The sequence below is a fragment of the Hylobates moloch genome, unplaced genomic scaffold (genome assembly GCF_009828535.3).
Source record: "Hylobates moloch isolate HMO894 unplaced genomic scaffold, HMol_V3 SCAFFOLD_18, whole genome shotgun sequence".
Lineage (NCBI taxonomy): Eukaryota > Metazoa > Chordata > Mammalia > Primates > Hylobatidae > Hylobates > Hylobates moloch.
In genome coordinates this window covers 13,131,336-13,159,190 of record NW_026652293.1, presented here as the reverse complement: position 1 = coordinate 13,159,190, position 27,855 = coordinate 13,131,336, and the positions used below count along the sequence as shown (strand labels likewise).

General features: G+C 42.5%; 1 protein-coding gene across 3 annotated transcripts; it reads right to left on the bottom strand.

Moving 5' to 3' along the window:
- Positions 1-26,304, bottom strand: DDX59 (DEAD-box helicase 59). Of its 3 annotated transcripts, none has more exons than XM_032136933.2 (8): positions 26,146-26,304; positions 22,283-23,097; positions 20,269-20,436; positions 15,399-15,488; positions 6,536-6,787; positions 5,180-5,332; positions 4,545-4,673; positions 1-478 (listed from the first exon to the last, which is right to left on the bottom strand). In XM_032136933.2, exons 2-8 carry the CDS (start codon positions 23,084-23,086, stop codon positions 215-217), a joined length of 1,860 nt encoding a protein of 619 aa, XP_031992824.1. In that variant the 5' UTR covers positions 23,087-23,097; positions 26,146-26,304; the 3' UTR covers positions 1-214. The 3 variants fall into 3 exon arrangements, with proteins under 3 accessions (XP_031992824.1, XP_058286719.1, XP_058286718.1); XM_058430736.1 differs by lacking the exon at positions 26,146-26,304 and adding an exon at positions 23,192-23,286; XM_058430735.1 differs by lacking the exon at positions 26,146-26,304 and adding an exon at positions 24,970-25,107 and having other exon boundaries at positions 72-478.
- Positions 26,305-27,855: the final 1,551 nt, after the last annotated feature.

Below are 27,855 nucleotides of genomic sequence, written 5' to 3'. Positions count from 1 at the left end.
TCCAGAAGAGAAAAAACTGTATTTTATTTAGTAATTCATTTTCTGATGTTAAATTAAGGGAAATAAATACAATATAGTTATATAAATTTTATTAAATTAAAAATATCTTAAATATTTTTAAAATTCATGTACATTTCCATTTATGCAAACCATAAAATAACAATTTTTTGCTGACTATGTACAATAAAAAAAATTATTCAAGTGGCAGAGAAAATCATTTCTGAGAATTACTTTTATCATGTTTTCTGATAATATCCATAAGATTAGCTCCTGTAACCAGATCATTCTGTGTCTGTTTATCTTTCTGTTGCTCCTTCCTCTTCTGGTCATGAAGGTATGGGGAATTTAATAACTGAGGGGGAAGAATGGATCCTGTGGGCTTTACTCGTTTTGCAATATCCCAGAAGAGTCTTTTTGAATTATTATTGATGAAAGTAATCGCTGTTCCATTTTGACCTAATCTTCCTACTCTTCCAATCTGAAATAAAATGCAAAGAACATTTTCAAGATGTCCATGTAAAATCTTAGTGTCTTTTGAAAGAAAATGAATACTATTACTTAAAGTAGCATTACTGGCCGGGTGCAGTGGCTCACATCTGTAATCCCAGCACTCTGGGAGCTGAGGCAGGTGGATCACCTGAGGTCAGGAGTTTGAGACCAGCCTGGCCAATGTGGCAAAATCCTGTCTCTACTAAAAACACAAAAATTAGCCAGGCATGGTGGCACACACCTGTAAATCCTAGCTACTTGGGAGGCTGAGGCAAAAGAATCGCTTGAACCCAGGAGGTGGAGCTTGCAATAAGCTGAGATCGTGCCACTGCACTCCAGCCTGGGTGACAGAACAAGACTCCATCTCAAAAAAAAAAAAAAAAAAAAAAGTAGCTTTACGAAGATAAGATTAACCTTCATCCAGACAGCATTTTTTGAATTATGCATCTCAATATATCTGTGAAATTAACTTACTAGGCCTACACCAGCATATTTTTAACGGAACAGACCAAACAGAAAATAAGAGAGTGATCACATAAAATAAAAGTAAGTATCATTTGTGAAACTTGTGTTTTAGTTATACCTGTATGGGTGGTGTTGGGGGTAATGACATAAAGATGTTTCTTATTGTGGGTGGGTTAAGGTCAAAAAATTCTGAAAGCCCATGCATTAAGAGCAAGAGGACTGTTTACTTCCAAGGCTACTTAAGAGGCCTTGAAATGTGAGATTTATACTAAATCATCTTTGCATAAAGTTATTTCTCTTTTTTTTTTTTTTTTTTTTGAGGTGGAGTCTCACTCTGTCACCCAGGCTGGAGTGCAATGGTGCAATGTCGGCTCACTGCAACCTCCGCCTCCAGGGTTCAAGCAATTCTCTGCCTCAGTCTCCCGCATAGCTGGGATTACAGGCACCCGCTACCATATCTGGCTAATTTTTTGTATTTTTAGTAGAGATGGGGTTTCACCATCTTGGCCAGGCTGGTCTTAAACTCCTGACCTTGTGATCTACCTGCCTCAGCCTCCCAAAGTGCTGGGATTACAGGCCCGGCTAGTTATTTCTCATTTTGAGAGAATTAAATAGACACAAATTTGTGGAGTATCAATAAGGCACAAAATCTACTTATCTCCAAATAGATAATGAAAATACACTAACTCTTCAAAAGAGGGGGAAAACACACAATCATGGTCAATTTCTGCTCCTTAACTGAAATGTAAAACTTAAAGTCTATATTCAGAAATATTTAAATGAGTAGACAGTTTCTGCTAATACAGAGGGCATTTTTAACACTGTAAAAGAAACTTCTAAAAAAGTTAAGAGGGGCCGGGCGCGGTGGCTCACGCTTGTAATCCCAGCACTTTGGGAGGCCGAGGCGGGCGGATCATGAGGTCAGGAGATCGAGACCACGGTGAAACCCCGTCTCTACTAAAAATACAAAAAAATTAGCCGGGCGTGGTGGCGGGCGCCTGTAGTCCCAGCTACTCGGAGAGGCTGAGGCAGGAGAATGGCGTGAACCCGGGAGGTGGAGTTTGCAGTGAGCCGAGATCGCGCCACTGCACTCCAGCCTGGGTGACAGAGCGAGACTCCGTCTCAAAAAAAAAAAAAAAAAAAGTTAAGAGGGGAAGCCTCTAGGGAAAGAGACAGAGGAGAAGAGAGGCAAGCAAATATTGTTTTTCAGTGACAGCTTTTATTTATACCTGACTTAATTAAATTACTGAATTGTTCCAATAAAAATAAAAATATAAAAAGTAGTTATTTCTCTATAAAAGTCCACAGAAAAACAAGTAGAAATAAAAAAATTCAAAAAGACAAAGAAAAGATTACAAAGTAGCTTCAGGCTGGGCATGGTGCTTCATGCCTATAATCCCAGCAATCTGAGAGGCTGAGGCAGGAGGATCACTTGAGGCCAGGGTTCAAGACCAGCCAGGGCAACATAGCAATACCCCATCTCTATGAAAAATAGAAAAATTAGCCAGGTGTGATGGCGTGTACTTGTAGTCCCAGCTACTCAGGAGGCTGAGATGGAAGAATCGCCTGAGTCCATGCATTCACAGTTACAGTGAGCTATGACTGTGCCACTGTACTCCAGCCTGGGCAATAGAAGGAGACCCCATCTCTTAAAAACAAACGAACAAAAAAACACTTGCAAATCATGTTTTTGGCAAGTCTTCTAGAGTATACAAAGAATTTTCACAACTCAAAAATAAAAACCCAATTTAAAAATGGACAAAAAATTTGAATAGACATTTCTCCAAAGAAGTTACAAAAATGATCAGTAAGTACATGAAATAATGTTCAACATCATTAGTCATTAAAGAAATGCAAGTCAAAATATAAGGAGGTTTAACTTCATACCCACTAGCATAGTTATAATAAAAAAGATAAGTGTTGATGAGGATGTGGGGAAATTGGAACCTTCATAAGCTGCAGGTGAGAATGTAAAATGGTGAAGCCATGTTGGAAAACAATCTGGCAGTTCCTCAAAATGCTAAACACAGAGTTACTATATGACTCAGTAATTCTATTCGTAGGCATATGTCCAATAGAAATGAAAATATGTCCACACAAAAACTTGTACATGAATGTTCACAGCAGCCTTATTCATAGCAGCCAAAATGTAGAAACAACCTAAATGTCTAGCAACTAACAAACAAAGGTGGTATATCTACACGATAAATTTTTTTGGCAATTTAAAAAAATGAAGTACCGATACATACTATGATATGGATGAACCTTAAAAACATTACGCTAAGTAAAACAATCAACCCCCATGGAATACTTAATTCCCTGATGTGCAGGTAAATGTGGTGGTACCAAAATAGAGAAGTAGTGCTGTATTAAGTAAAAATAAAGGCGACAATGCACTGAAGGCACTAACAGCGTTTCAGTGGGTGATGCTAGTAAATGTGGCATTCAGAGGTGATGTTAAGAACACTACAGACAAGCTTTACTTGAAGAGTTTGTAAGTGAAGCCCGAGAGGGAAGACAGGTAGCAGTCAGTGAGATAATGCGGCGCTAAGAGAAGGCTCTATTTCTGCTAGAGAGAGAAGCTATTGTTACCTTTGGCAGCAAAGAAAAGAAAGAAAACTTTCAAAAGTGAAAGACTAGAACAAATAAGGATATGAAGAGGAGATGAAGATTCCTTAAAAAAATACTTTAAAGGATCAATTTTATTTTGGCCAGACATATCAACTTAAAACGATCTTTTTAAACAAAACTTTTTGATTATAAAATCTCACTGATTATATGCTCACTGAAGAAAATAAGAAAAAGAAGCAAAAATAAACCAAAAATTTACTACTTAAAAAATTTTTAATTAACATTTTTGGTTACTTCTAGTTTGTTTTTTTTTTAAGGCACTTTAGGCATACTTTTAAAAACAAAATTTAGTTTTTATACATTTATTTATATATATATATTTTAAAACAGGCCAGGGTGGTGGCCTGTAATTCCAACTTTGGAGCCAAGCATTGAAGTCAGGATTTGAGACCAAGTAACTAACAAGCAAAACCTTTATAAATAAAAATTACCAGGTGTGTGGTGGGTTAATCTATTATTGTGAGGGCAAGGATCTTGAAGCAGGATGTCCAAGTAACAATGCCCATTTGGTAAAGGAAATGGAAAAAAAAAAAAATTTAAAAGCAAAATACATTTTTTATACATTGTTTTTTTTTGGAGCCTGTCACCCAGGCTAGAGTGCAGTGGCATGATCACGGCTCACTGCAACCTCCTCCTGCCGAGTTCAAGCGATTTTCCTGCCTCAGCCTCCTGAGTAGTTGGGATTACAGGCGCCTGCCACCACATCCGGCTAAATTTTTTTTTGTATTTTTAGTAGAGATGGGTTTTTGCCATGTTGGCCAGGCTGGTCTGTGAACCCCTGACTTCATGTGATCCATCCGTTTCGAGTGATCCGCCCGCGATGGCCTTCCAAAGTGCTGGAATTACAGGTGGGCCACTGTCCTGGCCGATACTGCTTTCTTAAACTTGATATCACATTGACAACACCTTTCCCAATAAAACTCGTGAACAAAATAGTGGTAACATATAAAGCTCCTTACCTGATGGACATACTCGTCCATACTTGAAGGCATATCAAAATTGACAACCAGCCTGACACTGATCAAGTCTAGGCCTCGTCCCAAGACTCCTGTGCTCACTACAACTTCATAGTCTCCTTCGAGTAATCCCTTTCCAAAAAAGCAACAAAATTTATTATTCAGAATTTATTTTGTGTGGTCTTGTGTAATTCTGATAGCTTTTCTTTTTTCAGTGCTTACTTCAATATTTTTGTTGCAATATCTTTTCAATAAGTAAAGGTCATAGTAAACCTTAAAAACGTATGCAGCTAAAATTCTCCCCAATCTCCATGGAATTTATTTTATTAATTTATTCAGGCAAACCTTTTCCAAAGGTGAATTACTGCCCTGCTCTAGTCCAAACTGACCTGATTTCAGAAATGTTAAGTTCTGAATTAGTAATCTATTTAGTATACATTCCCTACAGAACAGGCTTATTGCTCCCCAAACAAAAAGCCTGAGCAAGAGAAGATTAACTTCATGGTAACCGCTTGTTTGATGGTCTTGTAGTCATTAAAAGAGGGTCTGTTATAAAAACCAGCTGTAATATGGTATCTCTTGAAAATGAGGCAGAACAGATTTATAGAAAACAGAACATAGAATGTTGGGTGTCAAACCTTCAATATGTTTTTCCTTTCTATTTGCGACTTCTCTGAATGTATAGATATGCTTTTCAGCCCTGTGATTTTCTGAACGGCTTCACTCAAAAGATCTGCTCCTAGTTTGCAGTCCACAAATACTAACACTGGAGGCTTAAAGAGTTTCTTATCCTGAAAAATTAAAAACATAATAAAAAATTATTCATATAAAATAATTTACAATGGGAAGTTTTTCTGAAAGATTATCACAAGCTAGTTATCAATAGGTTTATAAATATTGTTAAGAAGGAGGCTGGGCGCAGTGGCTCACACCTGTAATCTCAGCACTTTGGGAGGCCGAGGTGGGCAAATCACAAGGTCAGGAGTTTGAGACCAGCCTGACCAACACAGTGAAACCCCATCTCTACTAAAAATACAAAAAATTAGCCACGCATGGTGGCAGGCACCTGTAACTCCAGCTACTCGGGAGGCTGAGGCAGGAGAATCGCTTGAACCTGAGAGGTGGAGGTTGCAGTGAGCTGAGACCATGCCACAGCACTGCAGCCTGGGCAACAGAGCAAGACTCTGTCTCAAAAAAAACAAAACAAAACACAAAAGGAACAAAAAGGCATATTGTTAAAATAAGCGTTTTATTTAAAATATGCACAAACAGAAGCCAGTCTTTTGCCCCTCTTAATTTTCCATCACTTAATACTGCAAAAGTAATTCAAACATTTTAAGTGCGATTAATGTAGTTCTACATGCTGCTAACAAGTCAATACCAACCATATTTAACTTAATACTTTTTTTTTTTTTTTTTTTTTTTGAGATGGAGTCTCGCTCTGTCACCCAGGCTGGAGTGCAGTGGCGCAATCTCGGCTCACTGCAAGCTCTGCCTCCCAGGTTCACATCATTCTCCTGCCTCAGCCTCCCGAGTGGCTGGGACTACAGGCATGTGCCACCACGCCTGGCTAATTTTTTTTTTTGTATTTTTAGTAGAGACGGGGTTTCACCATGTTAGCCAGGATGGTCTCGATCTCCTGACCTCGTGATCTGCCCGCCTCACCTCCCAAAGTGCTGGGATTACAGGCGTGAGCCACCGCGCCCAGCCCTTCTAAAATATTTTCAAAGGAGAACATATTCCTTAGGAATAATCGTGATATTTAAACTTATTTCTATGATAAGGAAAAGAAAACCCAACCCTGTATCTATCCAACATGTTTTCCCAAATAGGTATTTATTTGATTCTCACAGAATTCTAGGGTAGGTAAAGCAATTTATTAGTAAATACCTATATCCAATTCCCCGAAAGTTGAATCTAAAAATCATTCTCTTAAGAGCTGTGAAAAATGCAAACACAATCCATAAAACATGGTTAACTGCTTTACTACTCACATTTAAAATTTCAAATAATTTTTTCTTTTTGGCTGGGTCTTCTACCCACAGAATAATCTGACGTACATTGGCACAAGGTAGGTTCTTTTCTCCAGTGATAATTCTCACAGGATTATGCAGAAGCTGGCTTGCTAGTTGTTCTATGCTAGTTGGAATTGTGGCTGAAACCAAAATGGTCTGACAATCATTAGGAATGTTTTCCAAAATGTCAAGCACTTGTTGTTGAAAGCCCATCTTTAACATGGTATCAGCCTAAAATAAAATTGTATTAAAGTTAGTCTTGTTTGACATTAAAACCCAGAACCACCCCCAGAAAAGACTAATATAATTAACAATATAAAAATTAAAAATTCTTAAATAGAAAACTATACCACAGCCGGGCGCGGTGGCTCACGCTTGTAATCCCAGCACTTTGGGAGGCCGAGGCGGGCGGATCACGAGGTCAGGAGATCGAGACCACAGTGAAACCCCGTCTCTACTAAAAATACAAAAAATTAGCCGGGCGTGGTGGCGGGTGCCTGTAGTCCCAGCTGCTCGGAGAGGCTGAGGCAGGAGAATGGCGTGAACCCGGGATGCGGAGCTTGCAGTGAGCCGAGATTGCGCCACTGCACTCCAGCCTGGGCGACAGAGCGAGACTCTGTCTCAAAAAAAAAAAAAAAAAAGAAAACTATACCACAATGTCAAGAGAACTGGAAAAATATGTTTATGCAAAATTATAAACTGTGCAACTAAATGTTTACAATGATATACAAAGATTATTATTGGCATTATTAATAGTAGCAAAAAGCTATATGCATTCTAAATATTCATCAGTAGGGGATTTGCTAAATTATGGTAGATCCATATGACACTATGCTGTCAAGAAAAATGATCAGAAAGCCCTTTATTAAATAATGAATGATTGCTAGGTTAAAAAAAGCAAATTACAGAATATTATGTGTAACAAAATACCTATTTATGCTACAAAAATATTATGTGTATATACACTCAAGAAACTGCTAAATTGCTAACACCAGGGAGAAGGCTGGAGGGCTTTAAGGGAGGCAATTCTACTTTTAGTTTTTCGCAAAGTTTTTTTTTTTTTTTTTTTTTTTTTTTGAGACGGAGTCTCACTTTGTCTCCCAGGCTGGAGTGCAGTGGCGCGATCTCGGCTCACTGCAAGCTCTGCCTCCTGGGTTCACGCCATTCTCCTGCCTTAGCTGGGATTACAGGCGCCCACCACCATGCCTGGCTAATTTTTTTGTGTTTTTAGTAGAGACGGGGTTTCACCGTGTTAGCCAGCATGGTCTAGATCTCCTGATCTTGTGATCCGCCAGCCTCGGCCTCCCAAAGTGCTGGGATTACAGGCGTGCGCCACTGCGCCCAGCCCCAAAGTTTTTTTTTTTAACCATGAACACAGATTATATTTATAATAAAATATGATTTCAAATAAAAATTAATGTTAGGGGCTGCTATGGTCTGAACTGTGGTGACCCCCCCTAAATTCATATGTTGAAATCTAACCCACAATTTACTGGTAATAAGAGGGAAAGCCTTTAGGGGGTGATTAAGTTATGAAGGCTCCACCCTTATGAATGGAATTGGTGCCCTCCTAAAAGAGGCTGGATGGAGCTCTGTGTGAGGATGCGGCAAGAGGGTGCTGGTGCCATCTTTGAAGTAGAGAGCAGGCCCTCGCCAGACACTGAATCAAGGCTAGAGCTTTGATCCTGGACTTCCCAGCTTCAAGAACTGTGAGAAAAAGTTTCTGCTGTTTATAAATTACCCAGTCTAAGGTATTTTGTTATAGCACCAGGAGTGGACTAAGACAGGGGCTTTCACTTCTAGTTTTCTATACTGTTGGTTTGTTACAACCATGAATTTCCAGGCAAATAAGAACATTTTTTTAAAGTTAGTGCTGCCCTTAAAAAAAAAAAATTAAGGCTATCTTCAGTTGCAAATACAATCCAGGTGTCTATAATTTGGGAACAATGAGGGATTTCTTTTTTTCCCCCTTCTGGGCCCTGATTCAGGATAATTCTTTTAAACTATTAAGGCATTGTGGGTGTTTGTTGTGAGACAGGGTCTTGCTGTCGCACAGGCTGGAGTGCAGTGGCATGATTCTAGCTTGCTGGAACTTTAAACTCTTGGGCTCAAGAGATCCTCCAGCTTCAGCCTCCTAAGTAGCTGGGACTATAGGCACAAGCCAGGGCACCCAGCTCAGCACTGTATTTTTAAGTGCCCACTAATGTGGTGTCATCCATATTAAAACTTGAATATTCATTTTAATATTATTAGTGGAAAAAAAAAATTGTCACCCAGGTTGGAGTGCAGTGGTGCCATCTTGGCTTACTGTGCAACCTCCTGGGCTCAAGCCAGCCTCCCACCTCAGCTTTCCAAATAGCTGGGACTACAGGCACATGCCACCACACCCATTTAATTTTGTATTTTTAGTAGAGATAGGGTTTTGCTATGTTGTCCAGGCTCCACCCCCATTTTCTAACATGTCTTTAATGTTCACAAATTATTCAACAGATGTTATTCAAAATGCAGAGTGGGCCATAAAAAGCATTTTTTTTTTTTTTTTTTTTTTTGAGACAGGGTCTTGCTCTGTCGCCAGGCTGGAGTACAGTGGTGCAATCATGGCTCACTGCAACTTCTGCCTCCTGGGCTCAAGCGATCCTCCTGCCTCAGCCTCCTGAGTAGCTGGGACCACAGGTGTGACCACAGGCACGTGCCACCATGCCCAGCTAATTTTTGGTATTTTTTTTTTTGCAGAGACTGGGTTTCCCCATGTTGCCCAGGCTGGTCTTGAACTACTGGCCTCAAGCAATCCTCTTGCCTTGACCTCCCAAAGTGCTGGGATTACAGGCATGGGCCCCTGCACCCAGACATCTCCTTATTTTTCTCCTCCCTCACTAGCTACTCTGAGCCTCCTTTCTCTTCTCTCAATCTCTATACATTGGGGAGCCCCATGGGCTGGGTCACAGGCTTCTTCTTTCCTCATCTGTGCTCTCTCCTCAGAAAAGATCAACAAATTCCACAGCTCTGAATACCATGCATGCATCAAAGACTCTCAAAATCATATCTCAGGCCACAACTGCTTCCCCGAACTCAAGTGGTAGAAACTATCTGCCAGCTTAACATCTCCACTTGGTTCCAACAGGCCACTCAAATTCAACACATTCAAAACAGAAGTTTCTATTTCCTTTCTGCCAAACCCACTCCTATCCCAGAACACATCCCAGGAAACAGCGCCATCAGAAACTCTTATTTCATCTCTTCTCTTTACCACCTGACACTGACTCCATTAATCATCCTGTCAACCCACTAGCACACCTCAGAGCTGGTCGCTTCTCCCAGCTCATACTTGCAAGACTGCTCGCAATCCTGTCACCCCCATCCCATAACCAATTCTCAAGCAACCAGATAAATTCTTCTAAAATATAAATCAGATCTTCATCCTCCTCTGCTTAAACCCTCCAATGGTTTCCCATCACACTTAGAATAAAATCCAACTTCTAACCATGACCAAAAAGGCTTACGAGTTCTCATCTTTGTCCACTTCTCTGACTTCATCTCCTAGCACTCTCCCCTCACTGCCCATGACTCTGCCACACCAGCCTTCCTTCTGTTCCCAAATACCTCACGCTTGCTCCCCTGTTGGCACCTGGCTGAAAGTCTTCCCTCCAGATGGATCTCTGCATGACCGGCTCCTTCTCATTCATATCTTAGCATAAATGTCATCTTCTCAGAGAGCTCTCCCTGGCTACCAATCCAAGGTAACCCCCCTCCCCCTGTTGCCACTGCCATATCGCCTTGTGTACATTTATCACAGCTCCACGAGACAGCTCGTGTGTCTCATCTTCCACTGTATTCTCAAAACCAACAAGTGTGAGCACATGAAAAGCCCTAATGATATATTTTGTAAATAAATGAACACTAATTCTAAGCACTGAATAAGCACCTACCTATATGTCAGGCAACTTACTAGTCAGTGTGACCCAAACCTCTCTGAAGATAAGAATTACCTGAAGGGCCGGGCGTGGTGGCTCAAGCCTGTAATCCCAGCACTTTGGGAGGCTGAAAAAAATTAGCCAGGTGTGGTGGTGGGCCTGTAGTCCAGTATCGGAGGTGAGGCAGAATAAGATGAACCAGGGGGTTGCAGTCACTCCAGCATGGGGGCGGGGGGGAAGAATCACCTGGGGGGGGGGGGGGGGGGGGGGGGGTGGGGAAGAACTGCCTGACGGGGGGAAAAAAAACAAAAGGATCACCTGGAATGAGTTTTTAGAGATTCCTGGCTCCAACTCACACCTACTGAATCAGAATATCCAAGTGAGAGGTCTGGTCTTGTGCGATGTTCACTGAGCAAACCAGGTGACTCCTATTATTAAGGAAACTTGGGCAAACACTGTGCTAAGAAAAAATTTAAAAAATCTATGCACAGTTCAACAGAGCAGAGAGAAACAAAGGCCTAAAATCTGACAGGGGGAGTGAGGGATTTCAAAGTGACTAACAGATAAAGAAGGAGGAGCAGGTAAAAAGGATGGGAGAGAATTCCAGGCCAAAGGACAGGTATGACAGAAGACACAGAGGGTCGGAGGGTCGCAAAACAGATCATTTCAAAGGAATTATCTGAGTTTTCACCTCTGACTATTCTTGCATCTTCATCCTCCTCTTGAAACAATGGTTCTCTCTTCTTCAAGGGTATTATTCATTCTCAGTTCCTCTCTGGTGTCTCAAGCAGCTTTTTTACTGACTCATCTTCAAACTCCACAAGCCAGGCCCTTAGCCCCAGCCCCTGCCTCTGTTTCTGCTCATTTCTAACTTGCCTCCCTTAGAGAAACCATACGTTTCATGGATTCCGATGCCTATTTTATTTTTTTAAATTTTATTGGCAACCTCAGCCAGAAAAGGCTCACAGGGACTCCCCAATGCCTATTTTAGATCTTCAGAATACTACCCCTTAGTTCATCATTTGCAGGAAATTCACCATGTCTAAAGCCAAACTCAAACATTACTACCAAGACCCAGATTTGCTCATTTGTCCTTTTTAAAATTAAAGGCACAACTATAATTGATGGAGTCACCTCTATTGCCTTCTTCTTCCTCTCTCATCCTCAGGAATCAGAAGACTCACAAGTGACTCCTCCACTGCGACTCTCAGATTTGGCCTATGACTCCTACTGCCTCCACCCTGTGACCCCTTACCACTGTCTGGATTGCTGGCTGCTCTTAGATTCTTTCATTTCTCCTGTACCACGCAGCAGGGTAACCTCTTAAACCACTACTCAATAATTTAGAAAGCCTCACTGTCTCCCACATCAAATCCAAATTCCTCTGCCTTCCTCTCCAGGCCCTCTATAATTTGGCCCCACCCTAACAACCCAATTTTACCTCCTATTATTTCTCAGGAAGAATTCTTCAAGCTGGTGGTCTCTTCTCTGCCCCCTGCACACATGCACTTGGACTTTCTGACTCTGCTTATGTCAGTGCCTTCACTTTGAATAGTTGATACATCCTCTAGTTTTCTAAATCTTTTTCCATCTTTTGAAGCCCAGGTCAAATCCCGTTACCTCTGAGAAGCCATTTTTTGCAGTGCTAATACATTTACTCTCTCATTTCTCCTTCTGACCTTATTTCTCCTGAACAATTAGCATATCATATACAGTCCAATTTTTTATTTATTTATTTTTTTATTTTTGAGACGGAGTTTCACTCTTGTTGCCCAGGCTGGAGTGCAATGGCACAATCTTGGCTCACCGCAACCTCCACCTGCCAGGTTCAAGCGATTCTCTTGCCTCAGCCTCCTGAGTAGCTGGGATTACAGGCATGCGCCACCACGCCTGGCTAATTTTGTATTTTTAGTAAAGATGGAGTTTCTCCATGTTGGTCAGGCTGGTCTTGCACTCCTGACCTCAGGGTGATCCACCCGCCTTGGCCTCCTAAAGTGCTGGGATTACAGGCGTGAGCCAACGTGCCTGGCCATACAGTTCAATTTTTTCACTAGTATCTTCTATCAGCCATTGGCAAACTACAGCTCTGGGGACAAATTTAGACCTTTACCTGTTTTTGTAAATAATGTTTTATGGGAACCCCGTCACACCCATTCATTTTCATACCATCTACATTAGCCCCCAAAGCCTAAGATATTTACCATCTGGTCCTTTACAGAAAGTGTTTGCCAACCCCTGGCCTACATCATGTTAGTACTTTTGTATCTCCGTACACATGATAATGTTCTTGCCTTTACTTCAGTATATGTATCTTTTCTCTCTAACAAGATTTCAGCACCTTGTAGGCTTGAATGCTATTCAAAACTTCTCTGTGATGCCATCCAAACTTATCCAGAATTGGTCAATTTGTACCTAAATAATACTTCTGTACTGACTGCAGTTTCAGTGTATAACTGATTATGTTGTTTACCAGCTCATTTCCCCTCTAGATCACCCAGAAACCATATTCCTAAATGCCAAGGAGCTGGGACACAGGCTGCACATACAGGCACTTGATAAATGTTTGCTGAATGAATACTTCCCTTGTACCATAATGGTGAGCACAGCACGAAAGTGTCTCATGAAGCCTTGTTAGTGGAAGAAAATGAAAATGCTGTAAAGAGAAGTGAGGATGAGGCCAGGCGCAGTGGCTCACGCCTGTAATCCCAACACTTTGGGAGGCCAAGGCAGGAGGATCACTTGAGCCCAGGAATTCAAGACCAGCCTGGGCAACAGAACAAGACCCCGTCTCTAAACAAATTTAAAAAACAAACAGAGAAATGAGGATGAATGGAAACTAACCTTAAAATCCATATAAGAATTACTTCTCAAGCCAGATGCGGTGGCTCATACCTGTAATCCCACCACTTTGGGAGGCTAAGGTGAGCAGATCACTTGAGGCCAGGAGTTTGAGACCAGCCTGGCCAACATGGTGAAACTCTGTGTCAACTAAAAATACAAAAATTAGCCAGGCGTGGTGGCACACGCCTGTAATCCCAGCTACTTGGGAGGCTGAGGCACAAGAATCACTTGAGCCCAGATGGTGGAGGTGGCAGTGAGCCAACATCGTGCCATTGTACTCCAGCCTGGGTGACAGAGGGAAACTGTCTAAAAAAAGAAAAAAATTACTTCTCTAGCTCATAAGATAGGGAGAACTTAAGAACATGGGGCTTATCAACAAAGGGAAGCCCAGTCATGTTCAGGGTGACAGTATGTCTAATGATAATCAGATTTAGCAATAAGTCAGTTCTACCAAATGGCCACACCAGAAAAATGCTGACTTAGCAGTAGCAGGACTCTTTCAGTCTATAAGACATTTTTGGGCGGGTGCAGTGGCTCACACCTGTAATCCCAGCACTTCGGGAGGCTGAGACAGGCAGATCACAAGGTCAGGAGATCGAGACCATCCTGGCTAACACGGTGAAACCCCGTCTCTACTAAAAATACAAAAAAATTAGCCAGTCATGGAGGCGGGCACCTGTAGTCCCAGCTACTCGGGAGGCTGAGGCAGGAGAATGGCTCGAACCTGGGAGGTGGAGCTTGCAGTGAGCCAAGATCATGCCACTGCACTCCAGCCTGGACAACAGAGTGAGACTCCGTCTCAAAAAAAAAAAAAAAAAAATTAGCTGGGCATGGTGACAGGTGCCTGTAATCCCAGCTACTCAGGAGGCTGAGGCAGGAGAATCACTTGAACCCAGGAGGTAGAGGTTGCAGTGAGCCAAGATCGCACCATTGCACTCCAGCCTAGGCAACAGGAGCTAAACACTGTCTCAAAAAAAAAAAAAAAAAAAGACATTTTCACCATCATTCTTCATCCTTGCCATAGCTCTAGAAGATTAACCAGCTTGCCTAAGATCTCATGGGAGGTGGAGTAAAGGTTCAAATCTTGGTCTTGTGGGTACTGGCTACGTGTTCTATCCTACTGCTACTTACTGGGGCCCATGGAAGGCAAGCTAAGGCACTATCACTGGTCAGCACCCAGCACCCCGCATTTGTGATCACTGCTGGGTAACGCCAGGCCTCTGCTCTGTCACTGCTGGTGAGACATGTGGGAAGATGCATGTGCCCCGCAGGCAGAAATGGCACATGCCCAGGGTGGGCTGGCACATGGTACTATGTTCCCATGGCAGAATATCACCAAGAAACAACACTTTTACTTCATCTTATTAAGCAGGCCAAAAGTATAAAAATGCCCCTATAGTATATGTAACATAGAAAATCAGGACCACAGATGCCTATGTCCACACAGAAAAAAAAACATTTAAAGGCCATCCGCTGGGCATGGTGGCTCATGCCTATAATCCCAGTACTTTGGGAGACCAAGGCAGGAGGATCCCTTGAGCCCAGGAGTTCAAGACTAATCAGCCTGGGCAATATAGTGAGATCCATCTCTACAAAAACCAAATTAGCCAGGCATGGAGATGTGTGTGCCTATAGTCCCAGCTACTCAGGAGGCTGAGGTGGGTGGATCACTTGAGTGTGGGAGGTTGAGGCTGCAGTGAGCTGTGTTTCCGTCACTGCACTCCAGCTTGGGTGACCTAAGCAACAGAGCAAGACCCTGTCTCGTTACTTCACACTGACTATTTTTGCAAACAAATGATAGTAAGCAGCAAATGCTTAAAAAAAAAAAAAACAACTTACCATTGAGAATAGAGTACGTATTGAATTTGTGTTTTCTGTCAATTAGCAAAAGACAGCTCTGGTTTAATTTTAGTGTAGTACACATTATGTTAGCTTCAGTGCTACACAGGAACCTGCTGCAATGTTTTAAAAGTCCCTGAGGTTTTTTTTGAGAGAGAGAAAATGTCCTGAATGTACAATGAAATTATATAACTATACTTTCCATAAATTGTGTAAAATCATGTAACTGTTTTTTAAATATCACTACTTACTTCATCTACTACCACAATCTTTACACCACAGAGTTCTACAGAGCTCTGCTTTATTATATCCAGAAGTCGCCCAGGGGTTGCTATGATAACCTGAATAAAAGAGAAAAAGCAAATTAAAAAAAATCAGTAATAGCCATTTTCATTCATTCATTCCACATTGATTGAGCAACTAATATGTACCAGACACTGTGTTAAGCACCCAGAATTCAGTGATGAATAAGCCAGACATAGTCTCTGCTCTCATGAAACTTGTAATACAAAGGAAGAAACAGATAAAACAAAAAAGTACTCATGAGATAAATATACTACACCATAATTGGAGGGGCTTATCCAGTCCTACCCAACACACAGGTCAAACCTAAAGGATTAGTGGGCGTGAGCAAGTATGGGAGAAAAGTATCTATGACATTCCTGAGGCTGGGAGGCCAGTGAAGTTTCCAAATGGTAAGGGTCAGGGAGAATGGGGCAGGCTGAGGCAGGCACCAGGAAGGGCCTGGTAGGCAGTTTGATTGCTATGGTTCTGTAAACAAGTGAAAATTCCGTAACATCTTTGGGCTTTTTATTTCATTTTTAAATTAAGAGGTTGGGCAAAGTGATTTCTAAGGTTGCTTAAGGCTCTTAACAGTTTTATAATATGTTAGTGGCTAACAATGGGGGCTTTTTTATATATATACATAATCTCGCCCTGTCACCCAGCAGGGAGTGCCTGGCTCACTGTAGCCTCAACTTCCCCAGCCCCAGGGGTCTTCCTGCCTCAGCCTTCCAAGTAACTAGGACTACAGGCATGCCACCACACCTGGATAATTTTTTGTTTTTTTGTAGAGACAAGGTCTCTATGTTACCCAGGCTGGTCTCAAACTCCTGGGCTCAAGTAATCCTCTCACCTTGGCCTCCCAAAGTGCTGGGATTACAAGTGTAAGCTACTGCATTCAGCTTATTTTTACCTTTTTTTAAACAATAAGGAAAAATGCTTTAATACCAATCACATCTCCCCTGTTCTTCTAAGCTACTGTTGGCCAGTATTTAACTTCTATTTTATTTTGAAACCCACAGGTTGTTCATTATGATTACTGTTTCATTCAATGTTTCCTGAGATTTACCCACATGCTTACTATTTTCCTTGGCCACCATTATTTCTTCCACCCCAAACCCTCCTTTCTGGCACAATCTTCTTTATCTGTAGACTACCTTAGTTTTAAAGTTCTCTTACATGGTGTATTGGTAGTAACTTTCTCAGTTTTGTTTATTTGAAAAGCTTTTTATGTTGCCCTTGCTCTTGGAGGGCAACTTTGCTGAACAGAGGTTTTGGTTATTTTTTCTCAGAGGGCACCTGGGAGAGAGCTCAGGCTGGTGAGAGGGGTGGGAGTGACAGGTGGGCAAGCAGGAGCCTCCACAGAAAGGCGGCCCTGCATGGGGTGCTGCAGCCTGAGGGGCTGACGAGAGTGCAGGGTGGAGTCTGGTGAGGAAGGCATCGCTGTGGGCGGGGCGGTGCTGATGGTGGGAGGTGGGCTACATAGAGGAAGATTGGTCAAATAAATAAATAAATACATAAAGGAAAAGGAGTGGCAGGTTTCTGTCAGTTACAAAAATGAATGAATCCTGTTGCATTGAATTGGAATTGGAAGTATCAACATGAACTCATAGTCTCACGGTTTCTAATAAATATAGATACAGAAAAACACACACTTAGATATATAGCTGACCCTTGAACAACATGGATTTCAACTGTGTGAGTCCACTGAAACATATCAATTTCAACCAAACACAGACCAACAATACTTGAGTTCAGCAGGGCCAACTGCAGGATTCAAGTCTGCAAAGATTTTGGTACATACGCAGCGGATCCTGGAACCAATACCCGGCAGAGGCCAAGGGACCACTGTATTCCCTAGCTCTGTCCACTGGGAGGTCCTAGAAGCAGTGATAGTCCAATAGCGATCAACACACATAGCCCAGATCTTTCTTTTTAAACACTATCCTCTAGGAAAAGAAACCAGGGCTCCTTGGAGAAGGCATGATTCCAGGGCTGGGGCAGAGAAAGAAAAATGTAAGTATGGAACATCTTCTTTAGATAGAAAGTAAGGAAGACTCAAAGAATGATGGAGATCTGAACAAAGGACATAGAAACCAACTTGAAGGTGCTTCCACTGGCCAGATAGAGATCAACTGGAGTATCAAAACGAATAATGATAACAGATTGTAAACCTTTGAATAACAGGAAGCTGTGAGTCCATACAGATATAAATAAATATATAAATAAATTCAAAGTGTGGTGAAGAATGAGAAATTTACATTTCAAAGTACACCTCAAAGTACTCTCCCCAAAATATTTACTAAACTCAAAGGGGAAAAAAATAAACTTGACAATTACTTTACAGATCCTATCACCAGGAAAAGGACGTACTGACACTGTGTGCAACCTAAAAGGATGCAATGAAAAAAACAAAGCATCTCTTCTGTGATATTCCTGTCAAAGACATGTAACTTGAATCTAATCAACTGAGGGATGTTCTTCAAAGTAAGTGGCTTGTAAACCTTAAAAGGGCCAAGATTATGAGGAAAAAAGGAAAGATGGAAGAGCTGTTTCAAATTGAAGGAGATGACAAAGACATGACCACTAAATGCAACATGTGATTCTGAACTGGATTCTTGTGCATACAAAGTGATGGAACAATTATAAAAATGTGAATGGGGACTGAGGAGTAGATGATGCCAATATTAATTCCTGATGTAATCTACTGTATCAACGTGATACTGTTTGGATCTGTGTCCCCACCCAAATTGCATGTCGAACTGTAATCCCCAACATTGGAGATGGGATCTGGAGGGAGGTGATTGGATCATGGAGGCTATTTCTCATGGTTTAACACCCTTCCCCTTGGTGCTGTCATCATGATAGTTCTTGTGAGATCTAGTTGTTTAAGAGTGTGTAGCACCTCCCCACCCTCTTTCTTCCTCCTGCTCTGGCCACGTGAAGCTCCTTGCACCCCCTCTGCCTTCTGCCACAATTGGAAGCTTCCTGAGGCCTCCTCAGAGGCAGAAGCCACTATGCTTCCTGTACAGCCTGCAGAACCATGAGCCAATTAAAGTTCTTCTCTTTATAAATTAGTCTCAGGTATTTCTTGATAGCAGTGCAAGCATGGACTAATACACAATGTTAATTTCCTGATTCTGTAATTGTATTACGGTTATGTAAGATAATGTCCTTGTTTGTAGCAATCATATGTAAAGTATATGGGGGTGATAGGGCATCAAGTCAGCAAGTTACTTCCAAGAGGTTTGGGAGGAAAACAAAGTTCCATTTACTGTACTTGCCACCTTTCTTTAAGTCTGAGATTGTTTTTTTAAAAAATGTGTGCTTTAGGAGGCCGAGGCAGGTGGATCACCTGAGCTCAGGAGTTCGAGACCAGCCTGGCCAACATGGTGAAACCCCATCTCTACTAAAAATACAAAAACTTAGCTGGGCATGGTGGTGGGCGCCTGTAGTCCCAGCTACTCTGGAGGCTGAGGCAGGAGAATCGCTTGAACCTGGGAGATGGAGGTTCAGTGAGCAGAGGTTGCGCCACTGCACTCCAGCCTGGGCAACTGGAGACTAACACCAATACATTAACATATATTTTTTTAAGAACTGGAGTGCAAGCTTAGTTTAAAAGCTGTTAGAAGTTTGCAGCTACTTATCCATTTGAATTATAATGTTATCCATTCTTTGCAATGAAAATAAATTTAATGCAGAGGTTGATATGAGACTGCAGTTAAACTCCATTAACCCAACTTCAAATTTGATGCCCATCAAAAATACTTGTATTGTTTACTTTATAAATATATATTGCTGAACTTATAACTTGGCATTAATATCACCTTTATCTGTTTTATATACTGGAGGTCCACCTTAAAAAATCACTGATCCAATATCCCATTAATTATCAACCTGTAATTTCTTAAAACAATATTTTACGGCTTTAAATCTGTCAGATAAATCTGATTTGACCTTCAAAAGATTCCAACATGAAAGGCTGATATTCACCCATAGAAGTTGTCGAATACTGCAGGAGCTTCATCCCAGCTGGTACTGCTGCCCCAGCCCCCTGAGTGCCCTTCCCCAACTCCCTGCCAACCCAGCTCCTCCCCTGGGTCACCAGGGCCTCCCTACCACCCCAGTTAACTAAACAGCTAATGCCCAGAACACCAAGGGGCCCTGAGGACCCAGCTCCTGCACCAAAGCTGCAGTCTACTTTCATTGGTCAGCATCTGTGCCAAACCTTCCATTAAACATTTTTATTTTAAAGGCAGGTATCTTCAGCCACCCATTCAAACTCAAGAAAACTGAAGCCCACGGAAGTGAAGTAACTTATCTGTGGCCATACAGCTACCAAGTTTCAAAGCTAGAATCAGATCACATTGCTTTTACATACTTTTACACACCAGAAAATACAGACTATGCATAACAGCATGGCTAAGGAAGGAGGAAAGACAGGTAAATTAAGGATCAATTTTGACAACTACTATTTATTAGCTATAGATCCTCAGATAAACCCCACCTTTCTGAGATTCAACTTCTCAACTATAAAACATCGACTAGGGATTATGCCAACCCACCTTCAGAAGTAAATGTGATGCTTAAATGAGATAATGCATGTGAGAACATTCAACAGCCTTTGGCATATAACGGGCACTCAATAAATTGTGCTTCTTTCCCTTCCTATATAAAACAAACTAAAAAAAAAAACCTAAGGCTTACTTGGTAAGAATTTAAAGGCTCTCTAAAATCATACTTTTAAAAGTTCTTCAAGGGGGAAAAAAAACACTAGTTCCTGTATTGCTTACAGAAATAAAAAACTTTTCAAACACATTGTATCAAATCAGTGCTTACCTTAACATGTTGTTGCAGACGATAAAGCTGTGGGGGTAAGGGTAAGCCCCCTACGAGAAGCACAGTTTTCATGCGTGGCAGGCCACTCATCAATTCTTTAGCTTGTCTCTCTATCTGAATGGCTAACTCTCTGGTTGGTGTAAGAATGAGCGCAGATGGAGTTTTGCTCTGCAAAGATGTGAAAAACAAGTTTAAAAACACCAGCAATTAATTCCTGCTGATAGGAACTAAATCTTCACAAGGATTCCAGGAACATGGCCCCTTTAAAGTGTTCCCAACCGGGTATGAGTCCTAATGCCTTCTGCTTACTGCAGACTTTTCTCCTCCAAAACCATCATAAATTAAACCCATTTCTTACATAACACAGAATACAATGAAATATCAAAATGGGGCTGGGGAGAGGTGTCCACAGTAACCAAGGTGAGAAAACTTAAGGTTTGCTCCTAGTTCATTGAACCCTGTAATCTACAGTCATCTTCCTCTGAAGAGAGAACCCAATAGTCACCATGCAGATCTGGTCAAAGCTGGCATGCTACCCTTGGTCTTTCCCTCTTAGCTGTCTTGTGGATTCACTTCTTTCTTTGTCCATATACCTTACATATATACCCACATCCTATTTCGGGCTTTATGGCTCTATTTTGGTCTTCCAGCATGTGTGACCTATATTTTAAACAATCTAGCACTTTTTTTCTCACACTATCTTCTACTACTCTTTAGTTTTCCAGTTTTTTCTCCTTTATCTTTCCTCTCTTTGCCCACATTTTTTTTTTTTTTTTTTTTAAACGGAATTTCACTCTTGTCCAGGCTGGAATGCAATGGCACAATCTTGGCTCACTGCAATCTCTGCCTCCCAGGTTCGATCAATTCTCCTGCCTCAGCCTCCCGAGTAGCTGGGATTACAGGCATGCGCCATCATGCCCGGCTAATTTTGTATTGTTAGTAGAGATGGGGTTTCTCCGTGTTGACCAGGCTGGTCTTGAACTCTAGAGCTCAGGTGATCTGCCCACCTCGCCCTCCCAAAGTGCTGGGATTACAGGCGTGAGCCACTGTGCCCCACCTTGCCCACATTTTTTACTCAATTCCCTTCCTGCCATACTTCATACTTCACAAGTTCATCAGTACTTGGGAAATAGTGATTACTCAAAATGTTTGTTAAACTAATTATATGTGAAAGTGCTCTATACACTATAAACTAACAAGTAAGGTACGGTAGTGATTATTTTAAGATGAACCATAGATCACATTTAAGAGTATATTTTGAGGCTAGGTGCAGTGGCTCATGCCTGCAATCCCAGCACTTTGTGAGGCTGAGGCGGTTGGATCACCTAAGGTCAAGAGTTCAAGACCAGCCTTATCAACAAGGAGAAACACTGTCTCTACTAAAAATACAAAATTAGCTGAGCATGGTGGCGTATGCCAATAATCCCAGCTACTCAGGAGGCTGAGGCAGGAGAATCACTTGAACCTGAACCTGGGAGGCGGATCACTTGAACCTGGGAGGCGGAGGTTGCAGTGAGCCGAGATTGTGCCATTGCACTCCAGCCTGGGCAACAAAAGCGGAACTCGGTCTCAAAAAGAAAAAAAAAAGTATATTTTGAAACTCTATGATGTGTTCCAACTTCAGTATAAATCATTTTCTTCAAAACACAAAATCCAAGGAGACAAAACTGACACACAAACTGTAGCTCATCTGGTCAGCTGGATCTTTTCCCCCTCAAATCCAAAGCTCATTCTGTTAATAGCAAAACTGTTAAAAAGAAAATGTTTTGTAAGGAAGCAAGTTTTTTGATCCTCAATAAAGAGATCTCTGGTTCAATATAATAGAAGAAAAATGCCCTGAAATTATGTTTTCATACAAACTACTATCAGAAGCAAAATCACTACAGGCACTAGTGACTAAAATTCCAAATATTTAGTTTTAGTCTGCAATTTTAATATAGTTAAGAATGAAACTTGGTAAATACCTCACTTGTTTCCAAGAATAATACATGTGAACTCTATTATTAAAATTTACCTCGAATAAAGCTCGCATGATAACAGGAAGAAGAAAGGCAGCTGTCTTTCCTGAGCCAGTATCTGCACTGGCCAGAATGTCTCTTCCCAGAAGTCCCACAGGAATCATCTGCATTTGAATGGGGGTTGGCACCTCATAGCCTGATTTCTTCAAGTTGTGATTTAAGACCTCAGGGAGACTACAATGTTCAAAGTCAATAATGGGCCTAGTGACTTCTTGCCCTTGAACTAAAATTCCCAGCTGCTGTTTAAGATTTTCAATCTGGTCTTCCTGAAGGTTCAAAATAAAGGGGTGCTCTTTGTAGACATAGGAAGCATTCAGTGGAGACTCTGGCTCAGAATCAGCCTTCTGTGGATTGCTGAGTTTTGATTTCTCTTCCTTTTCCTTAACTTGCAGAAGATGTTTCGCTTTACACTCCAAACTACACACATCTTCATCTGTCTTATCACAGATATACTCTCCATAACGACCACAGACAACACAGACGGGTTCCCCCGGTTCTGCCCAGCGCTGTGTTTTGGAAAATGACTTAACAGGTTCTTCAGAAGGATAGTTGTCCTTCGCACCCTGCTCGGGACTTACTGAATGAACCTCTGCCAACTGGCCACCTGGGCTGGGGAAAGGGCATGATTCGCTGATGTGTCTGTCTGTTGTGGCTGCTTCTGTAACTACAGCATCAACGGGAACATCTCTGCTTTTGTCCAACTGAAGGTCTTCTGGGTCTGGTTTAATTATCTTAGCCACACAACTTTTGCCATCATCATTAGCATTCCTCTTGATTTTTAGAGATCTTGGAACAAACATCCTTCAATATTCTGTTAAGGAAATTATATAATGAGATTTATTGTACCATTAATAAAGTTCACACATAAAGTACCAAATGATTAATGACTAGGCGCAGTGGCTCACCCCTGTAATCCCAGCACTTTGGGAGGCTGAGGCAGGCAGATCACTTGAGGTCAGGAGTTTGAGACCAGCCTGGCCAACATGCTGAAACCCCATCTCTCCAAAAAATATAAAAATTAACTGGGCATGGTGGCATGTGCCTATAATCCCACCTAGTCGGGAGGCTGAGGCAGGAGAATCGCTTGAACCCGGCAGGCAGAGATTACAGTGAGCCGAGATCGTGCCACTGCCCTCCAGCCTGGGTGACAGTGAGATTCTGTCTCAAAAAAATTTAAAATAAGGCCAGGTGTGGTGGCTCACGCCTGTAATCCCAGCACTTTGGGAGGCTGAGGCGGGCAGATCACGAGGTCAGGAGTTTGAGACCAGCCTGGCCAATATGGTGAAACCCCGTCTATACTAATAATACAAAAATTAGCTGGGCATGGTGGCGCGTGCCTGTATTCCCAGCTACTCGGGAGGCTGAGGCAGAAGAATCTCTTGAACCCAGGAGGCGGAGGTTGCGGTGAGCCTAAGACCTCACCATTGCACTCCAACCTGAGCAACACAGTGAGTGTCCTGGGGTTATGCCTGAAAGGAATAGTGAGGAGGACATCATGACACTCTTTATATCAAGCTTTTCTTCCATTCGCCAGCTTCCACTGATGAAGAGATGGAGTCCTCTTCCTCACACACAGCAGTGTTGTAACAGGGTACACTGCTCAACATAGCCTTGTACACATGGTCTATTTCCATTTACTGATTATTTGCACTTTAAAGTATCAGATATTATAGAAATTCTGGGGTAAATCCTTCTTTTATAGCATCAAAAAAGAAAACAGGAGAAATACTTCACAATTAGAATCTTTAAAATCAAAGCCACAAATCATAGAGAAAATGCTATTTTCATAAGTAACGCTTAGTGTTTATTATATGCTAAGCACAATGCTTCACCTAATCTTCACAATCATGTAAAGCAGTTAGCATTACCTAATATATATGTACAGATATTTTTTCATTATGCTATAGTATGTATATTACATAGACTAATATACACAAGACTAATATACATAGTATAGCATAATGAAAAAATAATACAGTAATATACATAACATAGCATAATGAAAAAACGTGTGTGTATATAAAACACATTATATACACTCAAAAGAAACTGAGCCACTTAGAAATTAAGTGGTTTGGGTTGGGCGCGGTGGCTCACGCCTGTAATCCTAGCACTTTGGGAGGCTGAGGTGGGCGGATCACGAGGTCAGGAGATCGAGACCATCCTGACCTGGCTAACGCGGTGAAACCCCGTCTCTACTAAAAATACAAAAAAAAAAAAAAATTAGCCGGGTGTGGTGGCGAGCACCTGTAGTCCCAGCTACTCGGGTGGCTGAGACAGGAGAATGGCGTGAACCCGGGAGGTGGAGCTTGCAGTGAGCCGAGATGGCGCCACTGCACTCCAGCCTGGGCGACAGAGCAAGACTCCGTCTCAAGAAAAAAAAAAAAAAAAAAGAAAGAAATTAAGTGGTTTGTTCAAGCTCACACAATTCTTAAGTGTTACAACCCTAGCACTCTGGATCCAGAGCACAAGCTCTCAACCATATGAGGACTAAGCTCTAATTTTTTACCTTACCCAAATTCCTTTCTGAGGGGTCTGGAGAGTCATGCCCTACAAACCATAAATTCTCATCAGATGGGTTTTATTTAACCCTGTATATCATGACTTACTTTCCAATCTGACTCTGGCATAACAAGGAAGAAAATAAAAATGTTTTACCCCAAAATATATTTCCTTGCCGTACCTTAAAACTCCCCTGCAAAGTCTCTTGCAGGAAAAATCTGCATTTGGTGAGAATTCCCTTCTCTGTTTTCCTTCCTTCCTTCCCAGATTCAGGAGATAATCAACTAAGAGCCAGGCACCCTTTTAAGTCCAATATAAAACAATTTACAACCTGCTCTCTCTAAAGTCTATCCAAGAGCTTCCTCTGCACAATAAAACTTGGTCTCCACAATCCTTTATCTCTAGCCTGAACATTCCTTTTTATGGATCCCAGGTCTTTAGATAACCTCAACCCTCAACCAGATAAGGTTTACATTTACCGATAGCCTGGAAGCCCCCGGCTTTGAGTTGTCCCGCCTTTCTAAACCAAACCAATGTATTTCTTAAATGTATTTGATTGATGTCTCACGCCTTCCTAAAATAGATAAAACCAAGCTGTACCCCAACTTCCTTGGGCACATGTTCTCAGGACCTCCTGAAGACTGTCACTGGCCACGGTCACTTGTATCTGGCTCAAAGTAAATCTCTTGAAACATTTTTCACAGTTTGATTCTTTTCATCAACCCATATCTATACCTTTTTACACCAAAAACATGTTTTTGCAAAATTAGAGTTATTGGGAATAAGCCTTTTAACCTCATCTGGGGACTATCAAATATACTAATAAATATTTTTCTTAAAAAAATTCTTTGTTTAAACTGACAGATTCCAACTTCCAGAAAAATTCCAACAGAAATGCAACCGAGGGTCTAGAATTACTATCCTAAATCTCCGAAAATGTACAGGGGGTGGCGGGCGGGGCAGACACGGCTCTACGTGAGCAGGAAAAAGCTTGGAACTCAAAGTCCTCCAATGGCGAAAGGGAACGTGCTCCTGCTGGGCAGGCGGGCGGGCTGCGGCGCGGCCTCTAATTCTCGCCAACGCCCCCCTCACCCTCGCGCACTGGCGGGCCCTCCCCTCGGGCGTTGCCTCCCACGCACGCCCGGGGGGCACCGCACCCAGAGGCGCTTCACGTCACGGAGCTGCTAGGAGACGGGCGGGGCTCCGCTTCCGGGTAAAGGCCTGGGACACGGGGAACTGTAAGGATGGGAGGGGGTCCGCGCAGGGGCACCCATTCTGCCGCCGCAGCCTAGCACCCCAGGTCCCGGAGGAGGGGCACCAGGGCGGCCAGGGGCCCGAGCTTCCGGGGCACGCTCACCCACGCAGGCCTGAGGCCGCGTCCGCTCCCGCTCCCGCTCGGGGCCGGCTCCCCCTTCCAGGCTCCAGGCCAGCTTCCGCCCGACAAGCCCTGACCTGCGCGTCAGGACTGCGGCCGGGGACTGGTGGTGCGGAGCGGAGCGCAGCGGAGCGGAGCGCAGAATCCACTTCTCCGGGTTTTGGGAGGGGGCCGCAGCCCGCTTTCCGGGCGGCGGGGAGGCGGGGCCGCCGTGGGGGCGGAGCTCGGCTGGGAGCCGGCAGTGGCTTGGGAGGGAGGGAGGAAGGGAGGGAGGAGGAGAGGGGCGGGAAGGCTCCTCGCGTTTTCCATGCCCCCGCCCAGCTCTGGGCTGGTGGTAAATCTCGGAACTGGTCGGGGCAGGGCGTGTTCTGGACGGAGGGGCACGTTTGGGAATCCTCTTGGAAGAATTTACGTAATCGAATGGGCTGGGACTGGTGGAGAAGAGTCGGACCGTCCGGAAAGAAGCAGGAGGGCGGCGCGGGGGCCTGGCACCCTTAGAAAGTGGGAAGTGTGAGTGTAAAAGGGAGGGGCACTTCTGCCCGTTGGGCCCAAAAAACCTTTTCTGGCTTTAGCTAGTAGAGCCACTCAAAATTTAAACGGAGTCAACTTGATGTGGCATATTTGATATGCTGGATAATATTTCCTGCACCACCGCACCCCCCCGCCCCGCCCCAACACCAACAAGAAAACAACACAAGTCACGGTTCTTGGTCCTTGTGGGCTGACATTTCCCTGTTTTGCCAACCTCTGGAGCCACGTGTCCCAAGCAGCTTGTAGTTGAGAAGTGATGTGGGAGAGGAGACAGCACGGGAGAGGAAGGAGGGAAGCCAGCTTACGTTCACGTGCCTTAGATATTTAAAAATATTTTCAATGTAATATTCGATGCATTCAAAAAAGCATATTTACCAAATGTGTAAAATTTAAAGTATACTAATGAAACTATCACTCCACCACGTTATCAGTATTTAGCATGTATCCATGCATCTCCAGGATTCTACTCCTGGCCTCTTAGCTCACCATCGCTATCTTCAGTTTTGTCCCTCTTTGCCATTTTTAGTGGTTTTATCGTATTTGGATGCATTCCTGTGTGTTGGTGTATTTTTCTTCTTTTTGAGCTTTATAAAAATATATATAGCCTGGAATTCGCTTTTTATCACTCAACATTTGTTTTTTTGATTCATCCAAGTTGATAAGCGTAGTAACAGAACATTGATTTCTTACTGCCTAGTCAAAAGGAAGTTTTCTCCTGTCAGGAATGTATTCAATACTGTAGCGGATAGGATTATAAATGCACTTTAAGTATTTTCTTTATTGATGGGAACCACACAGACTAAATGTATCAGACTTCCCAAGTTTGTAGGTCACATACTTATAACAGAACTCTTTTCCTGGGTTTTGTGACATTTCTAATTGTTGTAATTTCTTTTGCCATTATAAAAAATAGTCACTTTTGAACCTAATTTGTATTCATAATTCTGAATCTTTTTCTTTAAAAGCCTCACTCTTTTCCAATTATATAAGCTCATACCCCACAAAACCTGAATCTACCCCTAGTAATTACTAATAAGGCTAGTAGGAGCATTCTTGTTCACCTTCTGTGCATGCGCTGGACTCTAATTTGAACCTAGGATTAGCACTACGGCATCAGAGGCCATGGGGGCTGTTCAGCTTTCAAAGATAAAGCAGAAATGT

What these genes read in the sequence shown, in the direction of transcription:
- DDX59 (XM_032136933.2), bottom strand. Translation starts at nt 23,086, where the DNA reads ATGTTTGTTCCAAGATCTCTAAAAATCAAGAGGAATGCTAATGATGAT. An exon ending in AATTATTTGAAATTTTAAAT is followed by an intron (nt 5,333 to 6,535) that starts GTGAGTAGTAAA and finishes TTAATTTTTCAG; the next exon opens with GATAAGAAACTCTTTAAGCC. An exon ending in AAAGGAAAAACATATTGAAG is followed by an intron (nt 4,674 to 5,179) that starts GTTTGACACCCA and finishes TTTTTTGGAAAG; the next exon opens with GGATTACTCGAAGGAGACTA.